The sequence below is a fragment of the Grammomys surdaster genome, unplaced genomic scaffold (genome assembly GCF_004785775.1).
Source record: "Grammomys surdaster isolate TR1022 unplaced genomic scaffold, NIH_TR_1.0 229, whole genome shotgun sequence".
NCBI lineage: Eukaryota > Metazoa > Chordata > Mammalia > Rodentia > Muridae > Grammomys > Grammomys surdaster.
In genome coordinates, this window is record NW_021604674.1 from 1,738,054 (window position 1) to 1,756,834 (window position 18,781).

Sequence of the window (18,781 nt, forward strand, 5' to 3'; positions counted from 1 at the left end):
GTTTTTTTGTGTTTTGTATTTCCATTAAAGGTTTCATATTCCTATAGTTTTCATATTTTTTTCCTTCAAATTAGAAGAACTTCAGCGTGAGTTGGAATTTTGGAAGAAAAATAAACCTCAAGAAAATGGGCAAGGTAACTCTATGTGTTTCTGACACCTTCTCTCATTGTTCTGGTTTTTGTTATGTTGGTAAAGTCTTTCCACGCTCACAGTTTTCCTGTGCAGGACTCATGCAGCCCTACATGAGATTTTATCTAAATTTATGCAGAACTGCATGTCTCCTCTTGAAAGTAATTGGACAGAGGAAATTGGACTTTGGGAAGAAAAGGAAAGAGAAAACTGAATAGATAGTAATAGCAATAGTTTCAGAACAGAAAGAGGTCTGAAGTAAGAAACAATCCTAGTGTATACCGCAATCATGAGAGCATTTCAATTTTCCCTCACTTCTAATGGCACTTTAATAGAAGACAGAAGTGCGTTGTGGCTGAGAGCCAAGTCAGGATGTGTTGTGCTCTGACAATCTTAAGGGAACACAGGTGGATGCCGCTGGCTCAGGCTTAGGTTGGATCTGTTAGCAAGTGTCTTGTCTCTGTACTCATCAAGAAGTTCCCATCACCAGGTCCCTTATCCAGGTTTCTACTCAGGGACCCAGGTAATAGTTAATAATTTCAGCAGGGCCGGGAGGGAGGGAGACAGACACAGAGAGGGTAGAAAAAAGGAAGGAGAGAGAGAAAGCACATTGAGTTAAATACTTGCCTCAAAAGCACAAGGACCTGAGTTTGATCCCAAGAAGTCACATAAAAAAGTGAGGCATGGGCCAGCAAGATGCTCAGTGAGTAGAAGTGTTTGCAGACTCTTTGGTCCCGCAGTCCCTTAAGATGACAAAAGAAAACTGACTTCAGAGATTTGTCCTGTGACATACACATATGTACCTGCACACACAGTTTTTATGTAAGCCCTGGGAAGGCAGAGATAGGCTGGTCTCTGGGGCTGCTGGACATCCAGCCCAATCTAATAGGTGAGTTCCAGGCCATCGAGAAGCCCCACCTCAAAAACACAGGGTAGATAGCACTTGAGGAAGACCATTCAGGATTGACTCCTGGCTCCATGAACACGTGCACATACATGCACACATTTACACACAGTAACAACAATAATTTCAGCAAAGTGGAACATATTAGTAGCCAGAGAGTGAGCTGTTAGTATGTATAGTATCCACAAAAGGGATATCTAATTATAAAGTAATATCATTCTTCATGTTTTGACACAGACCTCATTCAGGATTCTAAAATCAAAGTGGCCTCTGTGCATATGTGAACTTAGTCTCCCAGAATGATTTCTTTTATAAAGTCGTGGAATTCTCATAAAGTCTCATAAAATCAATGCCATTTAAGATGGATGAGGAAATGCTGGATCTCCTTTTTCTCACGTATATTGGGGATAATAGCTTTAGTAGTTAGACTTAAATCGTAGAGGGGAAAGCTTTTCATTGATCTAGGCGTTTGGTTCATAAAAGACAGTGTCTGTCCATGGGTTCTGTGTAAGTGATGGTGCGGAAAGGAGCCATTTGCCCACTCTTGTTAGGTACGGTGTAAGGCTTTCACTATCTTGAACAAGGATAGCCTTTCATTGGTAGGGGAGCTTTATAATGTACTCCTTGGCTAGCTGATTTTCATATTTGGCTTAGGTAGATAGATTTCATGTGAAAAGAGTCCCAAATCTTAGTCACATGTTTCATTTACCCTTCATCCTCTTCTTGCCCTTTTTACCTTTCCTGCGCCCTGGCACTGTAATGAGGAGGGTAGTAAGTGACTCTTCGTATTTGTTACTTTCTCATTTCTGTGTCAAAATACTTGACAAGAAGCAACCAGGAGGGAATGAAAAGGGACGGAAAAAGGAAATTGATTACTCTGGCTGACAGTTCAGGGGTACTGCCATGACAGGGCAGGCATGGGAGCAAGACCAGGAGGCCAGGGTCACATTGAATCCATTGTCACAAAGAAGACACCAGGAAGTGGAGCTGGGCAATAAAACCTCAAGACCCACTCCCAGTGACCCACTTACTCCAGCAAGGCTCTCCCTCGTAAAGGCTTCATAACCTCCCAAACAGCACCACCATTGAAGCACAATGAGCCTGTTGGGGGGATGTATTTCCTGTTCTGTCTCCATGCCCTTTAGTTGTGTTATTGATACCTCAGACTAAGCACACTGCATATCTAACACAGTGTTCAAGGTATTCCATAAATACATCAATCAATACAGTTGTATTCATGTAATCTTTTAAATAAATTTTGTTATATGAGGTATATTCAAATTTTCTTAATGGAATTTTTAACACGTTAAGTGGCTACAAAGCATGTTTTAAAAATCTAATTATTTTTTCTTGTAGTTGGTTTTATAAATAATTTGAAATTCTGAGAACTTAGAATGCCAACTTGGTTTTAATTTGAACACATCTGTTATTGAATTAGGAAGAAGTTTGTATCCTATTTGCCTTCTAAAGTGACCTAACCACTAATTGCAGGTTTTGTGACCAAATGTAGTTAATCCAGAATCTTACACTGTGCATTAACAAGAGTGAGAAGATGGCTCGCTCTTGTCCCACATTTACACTGATCGCATGTACAGACACTGACTTTTATAAACCAAACACCTAGCTCAATGAAACACACCCCAAATTAAAGACCAAATCCAAAATATTTTGAAAGGATAAAATAGGAAAAAGAAGATACAATTCATAAACCAGGATATACAAAGTGTCTGTATAAGCCTAGAAATGTTACACGTTTTAAGTTTCTAATGGCCTTTGATTAATATTCCATCGTTGAGTTTGTTGAAGGGTTTCAAAAAGTATTAATATTTTTAGTTAGTCTTCAGAGAAGTTATGAAATATTTTAGGTTATTGTTTTGGTGAGTGGCATATTGTTGCTAAACTTTAAACTTTGGGTTACATGAGTCTTGCTTCAATTATATAGATGACATTTCGAAGGTTGACAAATCTAGAGAAGATGAAGAAGGTGATGAAAACCAAGATGATAAGGACTATCATAGAAGTGACCCACAAATTGCTATCTGTCTGGACTGTTTACGAAATAATGGGCAGTCGGGGGACAACGTAGTGAAGGTGAGTGGGCAGAAGTCATTTCTTTCACCTTTTTGTTGTTGTTGTTGTTGTTAATGTAATACATTCTGTAAAATTCCAAATCTGGGACTAGCCAAACCCTTGTTTTCCAGGTACCTTAGCTGCCCACCCTAGCCATCCCAGGCCAATGCTACCATCTAGTGGCTAATTTTTAAAATGGAGCAGCCAAACCTGATTCTATTTAAGCAGTGTTTCCAACCTTTTTATTAATTATCTTTAAATTTATTCTTTTTAAAGGTTAGTTTTATTTTATATGTGTAGGTGGTTTACCTGCATGTATTCCTGTGCATCGTGTATGCCTGATGCCAACAGAAACCAGCAGAGGGTGTTGGAACAGGTGGTTGTGAGCCATGCTGTGGGTGCTGGGAATTGAACCTGAGTCTCTGTGCAAGAGTGCTGGTGCTTTTACCACTGAAACATCTCTCCAGTCCTAACCTAACCTAAATCATATTCTGCAGTCTTCTAATTGTATTTAAAGATTGAAGGTATTGGTTTTCTCTGAACTTTGTTTTATGCACAAGCTGATATTTATTTTTTGTTTCTAATTTTCTTCATCTGTGCTAATCTATAGGCCTTTTGGGTTGAATTTCTTTGCTATTACTAATAATGGTGCTTTATATTGGGGAATTAAAAACATAATTTTAACATAGATTTTCGTTTTATGAGCGTCTTGCAGCAGTGAATATATTTGAGCGTAGTAAGCAAATGAATTTATTATGTGGTAATTATATAATTAAGTAAGAAAAGACCTGTCCTTTGAGACACGTGAGCAGTTGCTAGATGGGGTGTAGGAACAGGGAATATGAAGTAACTGCTAACTGCTTGTATGTAAAGGATTTCTTTGGAGGACAAGGAAAATTTTGGAATTGGATATTGTAATTGTTGAACAACTGTATAAAAACTACTATTGTTCACTTAGACAGTGACTTTATGGTATTATATTTCAATTTAAGAAGTTAAAATCATGCTTGTCAATTACTCTACTTGGTAGAGGTTAAATCATAATACTAAACACAAAACTGAAGAATCATTAAGTTGTATCCTGGAACAGCAGGCCCCTCTGAGCTTACAGGAGTGACCACTGCAGATTTTGTATTTGGTCTTTTAACTCTTCAGAACCAGAGGAAAACAGGATCGGGCTTTTATTTTATCTTCTGACAACTCTTTTTTTTTTAAGATTTATTTATTTATTTTATTCATGAGTACACTGTCGCTGTCTTCGGACACACCAGAATAGGGCATCCAATCTCATTACGAATGGCTGTGAGCCACCATGTGGTTGCTGGGATTTGAACTCGGGACCTCTGGAAGAGCAGTCAGTGCTCTTAACCGCTGAGCCATCTCTCCAGCCCCTTCTGACAACTCTTCATCACTTCTGCCTCTGAAGTTGTGAGTTTGGGCACTTCAGACATGTGCACTCTCACATCGTGACCCCAGGCAAGCAGCTTAGGAAGGAGGCAGTTCTAAATTCTATACCTTTGAAGTTGGACAGCAGGACAGACACAGGGTATTGTGCCATAGGGAAGGGAAGGTAACATTCTGGAAGCCAAAGTCTTCTTACATACAGTATTTCTTCAGATATGCAGATATACCAGACATCTGAGCAAGGTCGGGTTAGACACAGACTCCCCCAGGCAGCTCTTGTGAGCCCCTGGTGTGCACCACAATGCTTCCATTTTCCCTATCATGATGAGAGGAAGCTCTGCTCCTACTTCCTCTCCACCATCCTGTCTCCTACCCAGCCCCTGCCTGTCGTCACCGTCTTTCTAGCTGGCTGTACAGTAAGTAGTTCTCAGGTGCACACAGCCAGGAAGCATAGTAAATTTCATTTGGTTTTATTATAAAGTATTCTGGGAGAAAGTGTTCATTTTTATATTCTAAGTATTTCCAAATCAACTTTTACATAATACAGATTAGAATTTTTGTTAGATTTGTGTCAGACTATTGAATTATGAATTCTAGAAACACTCTTTTGTCATGTCCTGAAAATGTTCCCTTAACTATTTTGACAACTCTGAATAATTAATAACTTGTGGGAGGCTGTGCAGGTCAGGGAGGAGGAGCTCTGTTCAAGCTTGAAGAGTGAATCATGGGGCTGGAGTGATGACTCAGAGCTTTAGAGCACTGACTGTTCTTTCAGAGGTCCTGAGTTCAATTCCCAGCAACCACATGGGGCCTCACAACCATCTGTAATGAGATCTGGTGACGTCTTCTGGTGTGCAGGCATACATGTATACAGAACATTGTATACATAATAAATAAATAAGTAAATCTTTTTTTAAAAAGTGAATCAGAAGTACTGTCTTCATGTAAAACGAGACACATCAAGTCCTACAGAACTAAGCACAGTGACATGCAGTAACCTGTCCCTGGGGATGCTTTTTCCTCAGCCCAGAGCCCACACTGCACAGCTTGCAGGTGCTAAGGTGGCGGGCTGTGCGTGGAAGAGATGCCTTTCTGCAGTACCCAGAGCTCTCCCAAGTCTTATGTCACACTGCTGCTGTCTCTGAAGTCATTTATAGGTTCTCCATCATCCTTAACAAGTGCCTCTCCTGCTTCCAGAAGTAACAGCATTTCATAAAAGACCAATATTTTGTGTCCTTTTACTTAAATTCTGCTTTCTTTATAGGGAAAAAAGCATGTTAGAGAAAAACAGATTGCTTACTTGACAGGGTTTTGCTAATTCACATACTAGAATGACATTCTTGAAGAATGTCATGTAAATAATAGACTGTAATTAAGTACATTTTACTTATGAGAATTGAAAGGTTTTGTTTTACATTTAGAAAATACTCTATAGTGAAAACCATGCCATTGGCTTTGGTTTGGATTAGTTGGTTTGAATTTGGTTTGGTTTAGTTGATTTGGGGTAGGGTTGCCTTAGTTTAGTTGGTTTGAGGTGGGTTTGGCTTAGTTTAGTTGGTTTGGGTGGGTTGGGTTGGTTTCATTGATTTGGGTTGGGGTTGGTTTAGTTTAGTTGGTTTGGGGTGGTCTAATGAGACTGTCTCACTTTGCAACCAAGTGGAATCAAAGTCAGATCCTGCCCCCTCCTTCTGAATGTTGGGATTGCAAGTATATGCCTCCATGTCTGGAAGGGCTGAAGGTTTCAGTAAAAACAAATGAGAGTCTTTAATTTGTCAATTTGTTTCTATTAGGGTCTCATGAAAAAATTCATTCGCTGTTCTACACGAGTTACTGTAGGAACTATTAAAAAGTTTCTAAGCTTAAAACTAAAACTTCCAAGTTCTTATGAGGTAAGTAAAATCAAATCTAATTGTGATTTTGATGATTCTGATCTGTAGCAAAATTCTAGCAAAAGAAGTAAAATAAGAATATATTCAAGCTAATTTTTATAGAAAATGTTTATTTTCATGTTTAAAAATTAATTTTTTGAATGTAAAATTTATGTAACATTTCATAAGATATCCCATGTTCACATTGATGCATTTGTAATTAAAGGAGATGTTTTTAAAATTTGTTTTAATACTCACAAAGTACGTCTAGCTAAGTGAGCTCTTTGTTTTTTACAATGTCAATATGCTTTAAGATATGTCACTTCTTAAATGTTCGTTTTAATGTGTGATGGATTGATACATTTATCCAGTGAGTTTGAGTTGCTTTCCCGCCCCCTCCCTCTCATCACCCACTCTGGTTGGAACCCTTCTCAGTGCTCCTACCTCTGAACCTTTTTTTGTTTCTGGTTCACTGAGTTTTGTAAGGGTTTCTTACCTGAGCCTGAATAAGAGGTTATTTACTGGATGAAGGACAGCTTAAATTGGCTACAGCACCTCTTTCCCATGCAGCCATTATTGCCAATAGTCATCCAGCATTCGATGGGGCTTCATGGACCCTCTCCCAGCTATGATGAAATGTTGCTCTGCTCAGCCTTGTACAAGTCTTGCGTGGATAACTGCAGCTGCAGGAAGTGCATTTGTGCAGTGGCTATGTCATATCCAGGCAATTTCTTTTTGCTGCCCACCTCTCCATCCTCTGGTTCTTAAAGTCTTTCTGTCTACTTTTCTGTGATGTCCCCTGAGCCTTGGAAGATACAGCACAAATCTCAAGGGGCAAACAGGAGATGGATCCAAAGTATGGGGAGACTCCCAGTTACCCAGGGATGAGCTGGAGCCGAGTCAAAGTACAGGCACTCTCTGTGGATGTATGGGTTTTCACGAGAAGTGAAGTGTGAGGAGATTTAAGCCCTCACAGACAGGTGTCTGCATCTAAGGAAGCATCTAATCTTGAGCCTAATGGAAATGTCTCGTGTGACTGATGACTAGTTTGGGTTAACTTGTTTTATTAGTTCAGGTCTACAGTTTTTAAAAACTTTTAGCTACAAGACTGGAGAGATGGCTCAGTGGTTAACAGCACTGGCTGCTCTTCCAGGTGACCAGTGTTCAAGTCCCAACACTCACATGGTAGCTCACAACTGACTGTATGTAATTCAGCTCCAAGCAATTTGCACCTTCACGCAGACAAAACATACAGGCAAAACACCAGTGCACAAAAATAAAAACTAATAAATCATTTTAAATTTTCAGATACATAGTATTTGTATTAGGAAAAAACTGAAAGTGTCAGCCCACCTGTATTTGGTAAACATAAAAGATATCTTCTAAATAACATCTATAGTGAGAAATAGACAATGGCATTTTGTACTGTCTGGTTTCCTTACTTTGTTTTTTTCATGCAAAAATACCATGCATAGTTTTACTTTAAAGTCTGGTTTGCTAAGTTAATTTTCTTGTCTTCCGGAAGTTACCAAAGCTAAGAAAACAGTTCTCTGTCTTACTCCTGCCATGTACTATGGTCCTTTTTAAACAATTCCTCGTCTATCCCAATTAAAGAACTTGTACTTTGCTTTCTTCATGAGATATGGATTGGTCTCCCATTATTTTGCTGTTCAGTGTATAGGAGTGTGATTTAATGAAACATCTGAAATTGCAAGAGAATGAAACAGCATTGCTAATTGGGACTGGGTGCTTAAGTTGCTAATGACTGTGGATGCAGCCTGCCTGGTTAGTAATTGCACCTTTACAGCTTAGCTTATGTATTTGGTTTACAGACAAGAGAAAAAAGGAGTTGTCTACTTTTAAAATAAATAAAATAACTGAAAAAGTTCAAAGTTTATATATCACCATAAATTGTTAAAATATCAATAGTTAATATATCTGATATAATTTGGGCTATATTTTGTATTAGACTTCAAGTTCAAAATTATAGTCTATGTCAAGATAGATACGTATGTATTTAAAACTCATTTTCTCCTCCACCCTTGAAATAAAATCTGAACCAGTTTCTTTTGCTAGAAACTAGAGGACTGATTTATAGGGATCTTTGATACAACGTTCTTTATGTATGCTTTGTTGCATTAGTGAACCACAGACAAAGTTTTTATGGCCTTTTGAAGCTTTTTTTGGTTTCCTAAAGCCTAGAACAAAAGGGAGACTTTGCGGTACAGTTTATTTTGATATTTCATACAAGTATCCACATGCACAGAGGCCAGATAACCCTGAACACACAGATCTGTGCCGTAGTTCCAATGCCCTATTTCTTTGATCCCAAACTAAGAAGGTAAAACTCTTCTTCATCTTGAACTTCAGAGGATTCTGAGATGAGGATTTAGAATGAGCTGACTACACTCTTCTTCTCCTTCAGTAAGAGTGGTCTCCGCATATGTCTAAAACCTGTAGAGTTGCAGAAACATGAATCAGGATAGTTAGCATTGCATTTATAAATTGTGTATTAACTTGAGGTACAGTCGTGTGGTACAAGATAAATGCTGTTTCTTGTTTCATCTGAACTTCTGACAGTCTTTGACAAGATGGGTTTAATAAAAATATTCAGTGTTCTTATAAAATTGATACTTTTATGTTGGATCTTTTAAAATTTGAAAATGTATAAAAATGTATAAGTTCAAGTTTTCTCTGCATTAATATATTTTAATTATTTTTTTAAAGTTGGATGTGCTGTGCAATGGTGAAATTATGGGAAAGGATCATACTATGGAATTCATCTACATGACAAGATGGCGACTAAGAGGAGAAAATGTAAATTGCTTTTATATTTGCCTATGTGTATATTTAATTATAGTTTATTATATAATTCAGATTGAACAGTATTATTTAGGAGCATTAAGAAATTAGAAGCATTAGTTTGGGAAAGAGAAGAAACGAGTTCTTCTTTATTCTCCAGCACTTAAAAACCCACCCAAGTACAAGACCAATATCTATGTTAAATATTTTGAAGGTGAGTTTTTAAGTCCAGCTGTAAGCATGTCCAGGATTCTGCTAGCCTGAGAGCAGGGGAGGCATGTGTGTACTTCAGGCTTAGTGTCTGCTACAGTGGGAAAATGGGAAGTGGGGTCAGGTAGATGCCATGCTGCCTGGAGAGCAGACAGCACCAGCGGGTGCAGTAGAGGGAAGGACAGTTGGGTCAGGGAGGGATTGCATGATCCATCACTAACAGGTAATGGCAGGCTCGAGGGAAAGGGACAGAGTGGGGGGTCTCTGCTGCCGTAAGTAGATTACTCTGCCTTAGGCTTTGGTGATGAGGGAGAAAATGTTCACAGGAGAAAAACTAACTCTTAAGCCTGAAGTGTTTCATATGCCAGGTGGACACTCCAAAGGGTAAGTCTGCAGTTAGAAAGCAGATACTCTAATTCTACAGTAACATTATTGCAGTAAATGTCATTGTGTCTTTCCTTGCTAGTTCAGTGGGCATGTGAGTGCTGGACCTCATCATTTGTGGATAGACCAGCCTAAAGGTTTAAGGTCATTCACTGGTAGCCTTCTCCTAGGGCTCTTGTCACAGGCGCTCCCCTGAAAGCTGCCCATGGTGTTCGTTTGCATGTATCTGGATGGGGGAGTGTTTTTAAAGGAAGATTTTATTATTATTTAGCCCAGGCTGGCCTGGGCTCACTGTAGCACAGACTGGCCTGAGACTAATATTCTTCTGCCTCAGCCTCATTAGAAGTATGGGCCAAGAAGCTTGGAATTGCCAATTATCTTAATAATTGGCAATTTAATAATTTCAAAGCATGAAAGGTTATTTGTATAAACTTTCTACTAACAAAATGCTAATTAAATCAGTCTTTATGCAGTTACATTTCTGAGGACACATTTCTGAAGTTTCAAGTTTTAGGTTGAGATATACTTGTATTAAAGTTTTTAAAATGGGGCCTGAAGGTGGTTTGTACTTCTCTAATCCTGTTTTTTGCTAGTGCTCCCTGTCTGTAGTTTTGGATTAGTCACCGCATCCACACCAGAAGGAGGCTAGCATGTCTACAAAGTCAGTACTCCACTGCGGTGTTGCTAACTCGCTTAGCCCTGAGGTGGTCTCAGCTCGCTCCCGCTCTGATAGTTACTGTATGTTCTCTTACTTGCTTCTAGTACTCTGGTATAGTAAGCACTATAGATGCATATGTATATATATACATCTATGGATATTTTTGGACACTCTTTTTAACAGGTATTATTCTGAACTGTACATAATGCAACTTTTATAAAACTCCTGTGTAAAACCTTTCTTTCAATTGTCCATTTTCTTTGAAGTCCTAATATGTCTTCTATAAGGCCAATAGTTGGGCCTTCTAAATTGCTTTATAATGTATATTTGTACCAATGAGACAAAAAGTCGATTTTTAAAATCATGTTGCATTGCTTTACCTGTCTCTCAGATGGGCTTCTGAATGGGTTTGTGATGGGCACTGGGCTGTATTTCTGGGTTGCTTTGGCTGTACTTGGCAGCTTTGCAGATTTTCATTCTCATCAGTGTTGTGGGATGTCAACTTATGAATTCTGCACTCGGTCAAGTCTGTGACTCAGAGTAGCTTCCATTACTTTCACCCTGGAGGAATGACAGTCCTGAGTCTCCATCTGAGTCCACGGCCTCAGGCAAGGGCACTCCATGTGTGTGTCCCTCCCTTGTGACGTCTGCTGTCTCTCAGGACAGTCTGGGGGAAGAAAGTTTCTGTCTAGTTCTTCAGTGCTGGAGTATCCCTCTGCACCATCCAGCTTCTGTGGACATGCTGCCCTTTTCCCAGGTCACTCCCCCTTGAACATAGTTGGCTTCTGCCCATTCTAAACCTTGTCTCAGTCATGATAAATTATTTTTAAATCTTTATCCTTATGAATTAAAACAAATACCTGGTCATACAGCTGCTATACATTTTTATAGTTCATAACAGTATTTTTGCTTGAAGGTTGCTATACTGAATGTTGGAGTAGATCTGTTGTTCACTAGTAGTGGAAATATATAACAGTAGTACTTCTTAAGTCTTAGTGCAAATACAGATGATCTAGGGATTGTGGCAAAGTACAGTTCTACTCAGTTGGCTTGGGGCAGGCCTTGACTCATTTCTAAAAAGCTCCATTCCTGTGTGAACACCTCTGATGTTTAAGGTTTTGGAAGATGAGATCTGTGACCAGGTTTCTTCTGTGGCTTCTAAAAGTCGAGTGTGTGGAACGTACTTATGTTTCAGTCAGTGGGTAACTCAGTCATCTGATGTTAAGTCAGTCTAGTATCTCTTCATAGTGCCAAGCCAGTGGGCCTGGAAGTTTTCTGAGATACACATGGAATCATATATACTGCTAGCAACTTTATTCTCATTTGATAATATATATTACAAAAAGCAATTACATTTTAAAGTTATTCTTTTTAATATATTGGTACAATTCAGTTTGCATGGTCATTGAGGTTTTGTTTAATCTTTAACAATACAAGCAGTGCTCTAGCTATTCCAAGGCGTGGACTTTGCAAATGCACAAGCATATTTATTGCCTAGATTGCTGGCTTTACAATGGACTAAAGTTTTACATTGTGAGACGTGGTCAATTGTCCTCAAAAAAGGCTTCATAAGTTATAGTCATATCACACAAGAGGGCCCATTTTCTGACTTCTTGACATTCGTATTAACAATATAACGTCTCTGTGTGTGTTCGTATTCATTACCCTATTAATAATGAGTTTGTCTTTTCTTGTTGACTTGTAGAAAGTGTTCGTGTGTTCTGAACACTACCGTCTTACTATATATATATATATATATATATATATATATATATATATATACATACAGTAGCTTTTCTTTTCTATCACCTATGTTCTGCCTCCCATTTTTTCTTGTTTTGGGGATCCTTAAAATTGTGATAGTACTGTGGAGGAAAAATTAGCAAGAATAGTATACAGCTAAAGTACTTAGCAGGATGTCTAATCTGATAAATGAAAGAAAGTAACAGTGTCTGTTAAGCTGCATTGGGACGACAGTCCACTTGCTCACACTTAGAAAAAGTTATTGTCAGCAGCTTTCTGCTCGGCCTCAGCCTTGTTCCCTGCGGGCCATGTTCTTCCTGCCCACCTCCCTGTGGGTAGGTCGAATACCCTCAGTCTAGCTAGCTGCCTTTGCCCGGTGCTCCTTGCTGCTTCCACCTCTTCCTCCAGCCACAGCCACACTCCAGCACCCTTCCTGCCTCTCACTGCTTGATTTACAATCTCTGGCAGTCTTAGGGATACAAGCAAACACATCTATTTTGACTGGTACCGAAGAAACTAATAGAAAAATTAATGAAATCACTTCTTTCCACTTAAATCTGTATTTTTATTAAATAATTTTTGCAGATTGCATAGTCAGACAAAGTGTGGCAGGTTAGAGCTTGGGGCTGCATCTGAGTCAGTAAAGGACATCAGTGCTAGGCTGCCTGGGAGCGTGGTGATGAGCACTGTGCAAGATCAAGGACCAGCTTCCAGAGAGAAAACTCAGGAATATTTGTAAAAATCTTCTAAAGTAGACCCGTAAAAAGTCTCCTTTGGGAAGTTAAAATTTTCCTGATTAATTTAAACTATTGTTTTTGAGATTTTTTTAAACTTGTTTTATACAATTTTCTATCTGCATGTACACCTGTGTGCCAGAAGAGGGCATCAGATCCCAGTGTAGATGGTTGTGAGCCACCATGTGGTTGCTGGGAATTGAGCAGGAACTCTGAAGAGCAGTCAGTTCTCTTAGCCACCTCTCCAGTCCTTCAACTTATATTTTTATGTATTCAAGTTTTCACCTATTTATACATTTATTTTTTGCATTTGGAAGAGTATGCAGCGTTAAATATGTGAATAACTTAAAGTAAAACTTGTACAGCTATTAAGACTGCAAACATGAGTATCAAACAGACTCAGGAAGCTCATTAGTGCTATTAAAACGGGCATGGAGACTAAGAATCTAGCCTGAGCAATATGGAGGTAAAAGAACAATGGACCAGTCCTTTAGGTTAACAAAGTTCTGCGTCCACTCAGAGCTCTGATCTTCAATAACTGTGCTCTCAGAGTAGATGAATGGGATAAACTGACCTGAGGAACAAGTAGAAGAAAGATGGTGCCTCCTCTGTACTAAACGGGAAAAGATGATGATAGCTTCTATACTAAGAGATGAGAAACTAGCATTCGGAAATGAAATGAAAAAGATAGGATACCATCTTGGTAGTTTTAGAATATTAAAAACAAATAAAAAACCTTCAGAGATAAATGCTAAAGTTACTTAACACTAAAATTTACCAGTCACCAAGTTATTAAATATTTCCCCTCTAAAAAACCCTACCATTCCTCAGTGTTTATTTAAATTACTCATGTTGGCACTTCCGTTTGAGTTCAACTACTTTAAATAACAAGTTTAAATGTGTCCCGTTGTGGATGCCTCTTATCTGATGGGTTCATCTCCTCCGCAGTTTTGCTGTCTGAACTGTTGAGCCTCACAAGTCTGCTCTCAGGATGGCACTTTGTACCAGGTAAGAGGCACTCATGACGGGACGAAGGCCATCCCAGTGCCCTATGCTGACCACTCCTATCCCAGACTCAAGTTCTCAGATACGGCCGTCACTTTATAAAAACAGTTTTTAAAATCTTTTCAAACTTAACAAAAGTTCCCTATTATTTTAGTTCTCCCAAGTTAACCATTTTACTGAACAAAGAATAAAATTATGTCTTAACTATTATTTATGAGTCCAGAATTTTTAATGCTTATTCGTTTTAGCCCTTGAGACATCGCTAATCTTTAGCCTTGAGATGACATGTCAAATTGAATGACTGTAAATAGGAGGTCTGGAGCTGGCAGCTGTGCCCAGCCAGCCCTAGCTGCTCCTGGGGACACAGGCGTGACTGTGAGATCACGTAGTAGCACAGGGAGTTTCGACTTGTGTCTAAGGAAAGCTTGTCTAATAAAAACACACTTTAGAAATTTGGAAAATGGGCTAAAGAGATGACTCTGCAGTCAAAAACTACTCTTCAAGTCCCAGCACCCACATCAGCTGGCTCCTAATTGCCTGTAACTCCAGTTCCAGGGCCCCACAGACACCCCCACTAATGTGTGCATGCCCACACATGTTGAAAAATAAATATTTTTTAAAAAAATAAGAGTCTGATGCAGTGTAGTAAAGCATTACTTTATTACTAAGTCCAGAGATAACGTATCCAGTCTTAATCTCATAAATGAGTCATAGTAATTTTTAAAAAGTAATCTTTCCCCCAATAATTAAAATTACCCATCTAGTTTCTAGTAGTCAGTAACTAATAAACTTTAGTATTCCAGTTTCCAGGTTGAGACTAATTAGTTTACATTATGTCTTAAAAGAATACTATAAAATCACTAAACAAAAATTCTAATGAGTGAGCTGGAGAGATGGCTCATTGGTTAAGAGCACTGACTACTCTTCTAGAGGTCCTGAGTTCAATTCCTAGCAACCACATGGTGACTCACAACCATCTGTAATGGGAGCAGATGCCCTCTTGTGGTGTGTCTGAAGATAGCAACAATGTACTCATATACATAAAATAAATAAATCTTTTTTTTTAAAAAAAGTTAAAGCATTAAGACAGTATGTTGTAGCAAATACAACCTTAAATTTCTAAAATAAAAAATTCTAATGAGCAGTGTGTCTGGAATTTTGCTTAGTCTTTTGATTACTGCTGTGATATGGGAATCTCAATTCATCATTAAGATATGAACTTTTTGATACATACTGTTTAAGTCCTACCTCCTTGGGAATGGAGTAAGATAACATACATCCAGACAGGCAAAGAGAAAGCCCACTCAGGAAGGAAGGTGCTCTCCTCTCATTGTGCAGAGGAGGGCAAGAGCTGAGCAGATGGTTTAGTTGACTTAGTGATAAACCACAGTGAGGACCTTGTGTGCAACTGTAACCCAGGATACATAGTTTCCACTTTCTGTCTTGGTGTTGATGTCTGTTTCCTGAGAGGTAAAGTGGCTCTTTAGCTCTGATCCTTAGTCGTGAAGGACACTGGAGTAAGACAAATCTGCACCGTACCCTCACTTCCTTTTCATTCTTCAACACTTCATTGTGGATAACAGTATTGTAAGAACATTAAAATTAAAGTTCTCCCCAAATCATTTCCCCATGGGAGCATCACTATGGCAGGAAAACTTGGCAAGAGGATTTAGTTAGCTGGTACGGAGGGCTCAGCGGTGGTGCGGCATTAAGCATGCGTGTTCTTCCTGCAGAGGACCAGAGTTCAATCCTAGCATCCACATCAGGTGGCTACATGGCATGGACACCCTCTTCTGGACAATGTGGTCACCTGTACTCACATGTCCACAAACACACACAGGCATACACATGCACATAATTTTAAAATAAAATCTTTTTTAAAAACTAGAACCAAATTTCACTTTGAATATTTATACAAAATATTAAATAACATACTAAAAGATCATACTAAAAGGAAAATGTACCTGGTAGAATTTTTTACCAGAAATGTAAGAATGATATAATATTGTAGGGGACAGACAGATAACAAACTAGTATTTTGTATGGAATTCTCTAAAATAAAAACACTATATGCATGAAAAGGCATTTGAGAAAATCTAGTGTTGGTACTAACTTTCCTACTAGCTTCTTAGTTTGACATTTTAAAATTAAAAACTGAAGCAATTACCTAAAAGAGATCTTTTACCTAGATTTACCAATTAATATTTCACATTTTCTGTCTCCTCTTTGTCTGCTTGTATGCATCTTAGTTTATTTTAAATAGATTGTTAAAAAAATAAATCATATAATGACAAGTGATGACAAATTTTTTTAGTCAGTATATGTTTCCTCAGAACAAAGACCTATTTATGTATATCCAGAATTCTGTTTTCACAAAGACTGTAAGTAGCATCTTAAAGAGATGTCAGACTGTGCAGTCTTAAATTATGAAGCTAAATGTACCTTTCCATACTTTTACAATACTTTATTTAACCTAACAAAGTTAGCTAAACTGTTGTTAATCAGGAAGTAGGTGTTTCTGGTGAGTCAGATTTTTCAGGCGAGTAACAAATAGGACAGGATTAGTGCTGCCTGCCCTCACACGTATGCATGCCTGTCCTCGACAATATGTCTCAAAACTAAGAGCGCCAAAATCAACAGTGGCTCCAATGGTTGAGGCAGAAGGACTCCTTAACAAATAGCCCTTGAGCATGTTAAATATACACGGGGGTACTCTTCTACCCTGAGGCTATAGAAGTAAACCGAACATAGCTTTTTTTTCCTCAGAACTTATATGCAAAAAAAACCAAGGGAATTTTAGTGTCAGAAGGAAACTTTTAAGTAGATAAATTTAGTTTAGTTGGCTGGGTAGATGTCTTAGATGGTAATGTGTTTGTTCTGTAGGCATGAGGACCTATATTCAATCCCAGAAACCTTTTTTAAAGAAAGCTGGGCAGGTGTATATTTTATCCACGATGGAGACAGAGACAGGTGGATTCCTGAGCCTAGCTCCACGTTTTCTTGATTCCTTGATAGTTCGATCATTGGATTTCACTTAAAAAGTGGGAGCGTTCAGATTTTAGAACAGTAAAACTGTTGATTCTCTAGCCTCCTTTCTGATTATTTGGTTCTCTGATAGTGAAGGTGGAGTTAAAGCAGACAGAGGAGCATTGTGCCCACCTCCGTCTGCAGGAGGCTGTTTCCTCCCTAGAGCTGTGGTTGGTGACTAGATGCCGGAGACGTTCTACATAGACCAACACCAGGGCAATGGAAAGCTTTTGATTACATCATGCAATAACTGTGACACTGAATCGTATTGAAAGGAGGCAGTCATCATTCCTTGCAACACTCAGGTCCATGTTTTCAGTGCTTGTAAAGAGCAACTTACATACTACAGGAAAGAATATCAACTGTATGAACAGGATTGTGGAAACTCCAGTTTACTGATTTGCAGAACAGGACCTCTTACTCATGTGGTTCAAGAGATTGTGCAGCTCAGATACTTGGCCCCACAAAGCTGCTGGAGGATGCAGTGTGTCATCCTCCTTAGGCCCTTTCCAGGAAGAGAGGGAGAGGAAGGACAGGAAGGGAGGGAGAGGTGTACTGGTAGTAGTTTGACTCTTGAATGACAGCATTTTAACTTTTGTAATCACTATTATCAGAGAATATTATAAATACCCAATTCTTCAAGGCTTTCTGTAGAAATCATTGTTTTCATGTAAACACAGTCTTACTCATCCTTTTTTTTTTTTTTTTTTTTTACAGTCATACCCGATGGTATTGCAGTATCGACCACGAATTGATTTTGGGTAGGCCCAGGCCCAGGCTGCACTGAATGAATCCTGCACTATTTGTTTACTCGTCGACAGATTGCACAGTGAATGGTGTGTGGACTGGAGAGACACAGTCTGATTTTCAGCATGCACATAAGGCCATTGTCTGTCTCTAAGTTGTCAGTGTCCTTCCTGTTCTGTCTATTAGGAGCGATCCAAGTGCCCTTCTGCTACTGACCATCTGCATAAGATATCCGTGCCGTCTAGGTGTGCAAGGCGCGGCCGAAGTGAGTTAGGTCTCCAGCCGTGACTCTGCTTTCTCAGTGTTTTGCTTGCCTGTTGCAAGATTGTTCTAATGTTACTTACACTAGTAAAATGGCTCAATCCTTGTGGTGTTGCAGTTTTCACATACTTAATACTTTTATTCTTATTAAAATAGAGTACTGTACAAGAACCTAGTATAATTATATCTTGAAATTATTTTGTATAAGAATATATTTAGAAAAGTGGTTTCTGAGCCACTGTCCTATTCTTGGTAAACTTTTATGTAAAAAAGAATAAACCAAAAAAAAAAAAACCAAAATGCCAGCTTATTCTTGAGTGTACAAGTCTTTTGTGAAGAATTCCAGTTATTTTTTGACCAGAGCACATTGCAATTGGAGATGTCCTAAATGTCTGGGTAGTCTAACATTGCACAGGAAATCGTGTTAGGCCTTCATGTTGAAACATATGTGTCTTGGACAACTGAAGTTCATAATGTTGGCAGCTGATCATATCGACTTCTAATAAAATAAATGTGTAAGTACATTAATGTTTGTTACTGTCTTAGGCAAGTGAGTGCTGTCTAGCCAATGTCGTGTGTACATCATTGTATCATTGATGCCATTTTATGAAAGCATTGCTTTTTAAGTTGGCCTTAGGTGTGTATTGTGGAATGCAGAGGCTTATATAAGGTGATTTTTAAATTCTAGGATTTTTAGATAACATTCACCCTTTTATGGATTTCCAAACAATCTCAGATTGTTAGCTGCATATCACATTTCCAAACCATGTGCACAAAACAAAATAAACACCATGTAGTAGATTAATATGCTAACCAAAATTAGTGGTTTGGGAAT

The 18,781-nt window shown here is 38.6% G+C and overlaps 1 protein-coding gene across 5 annotated transcripts in view; it reads left to right on the plus strand.

Annotated features, from left to right (window-relative positions):
• The window catches only part of Pcgf5 (polycomb group ring finger 5), a 102,909-nt gene extending 84,441 nt beyond the window's left edge, over positions 1-18,468 (plus strand). For 2 of the 5 annotated variants that reach the window (XM_028773523.1, XM_028773522.1), the window contains exons 5-9: positions 48-134; positions 2,976-3,124; positions 6,298-6,396; positions 9,103-9,192; positions 17,656-18,468. In XM_028773523.1, coding sequence (XP_028629356.1) covers positions 48-134; positions 2,976-3,124; positions 6,298-6,396; positions 9,103-9,192; positions 17,656-17,703 — 473 coding nt within the window. In that variant the 3' untranslated portion in view covers positions 17,704-18,468. Of the gene's footprint in view, positions 1-47; positions 135-2,975; positions 3,125-6,297; positions 6,397-9,102; positions 9,193-13,854; positions 13,915-17,655 lie in introns of all 5 variants that reach the window. The other 3 variants (XM_028773525.1, XM_028773526.1, XM_028773524.1) reach the window with 3 other exon arrangements.
• Positions 18,469-18,781: the final 313 nt, after the last annotated feature.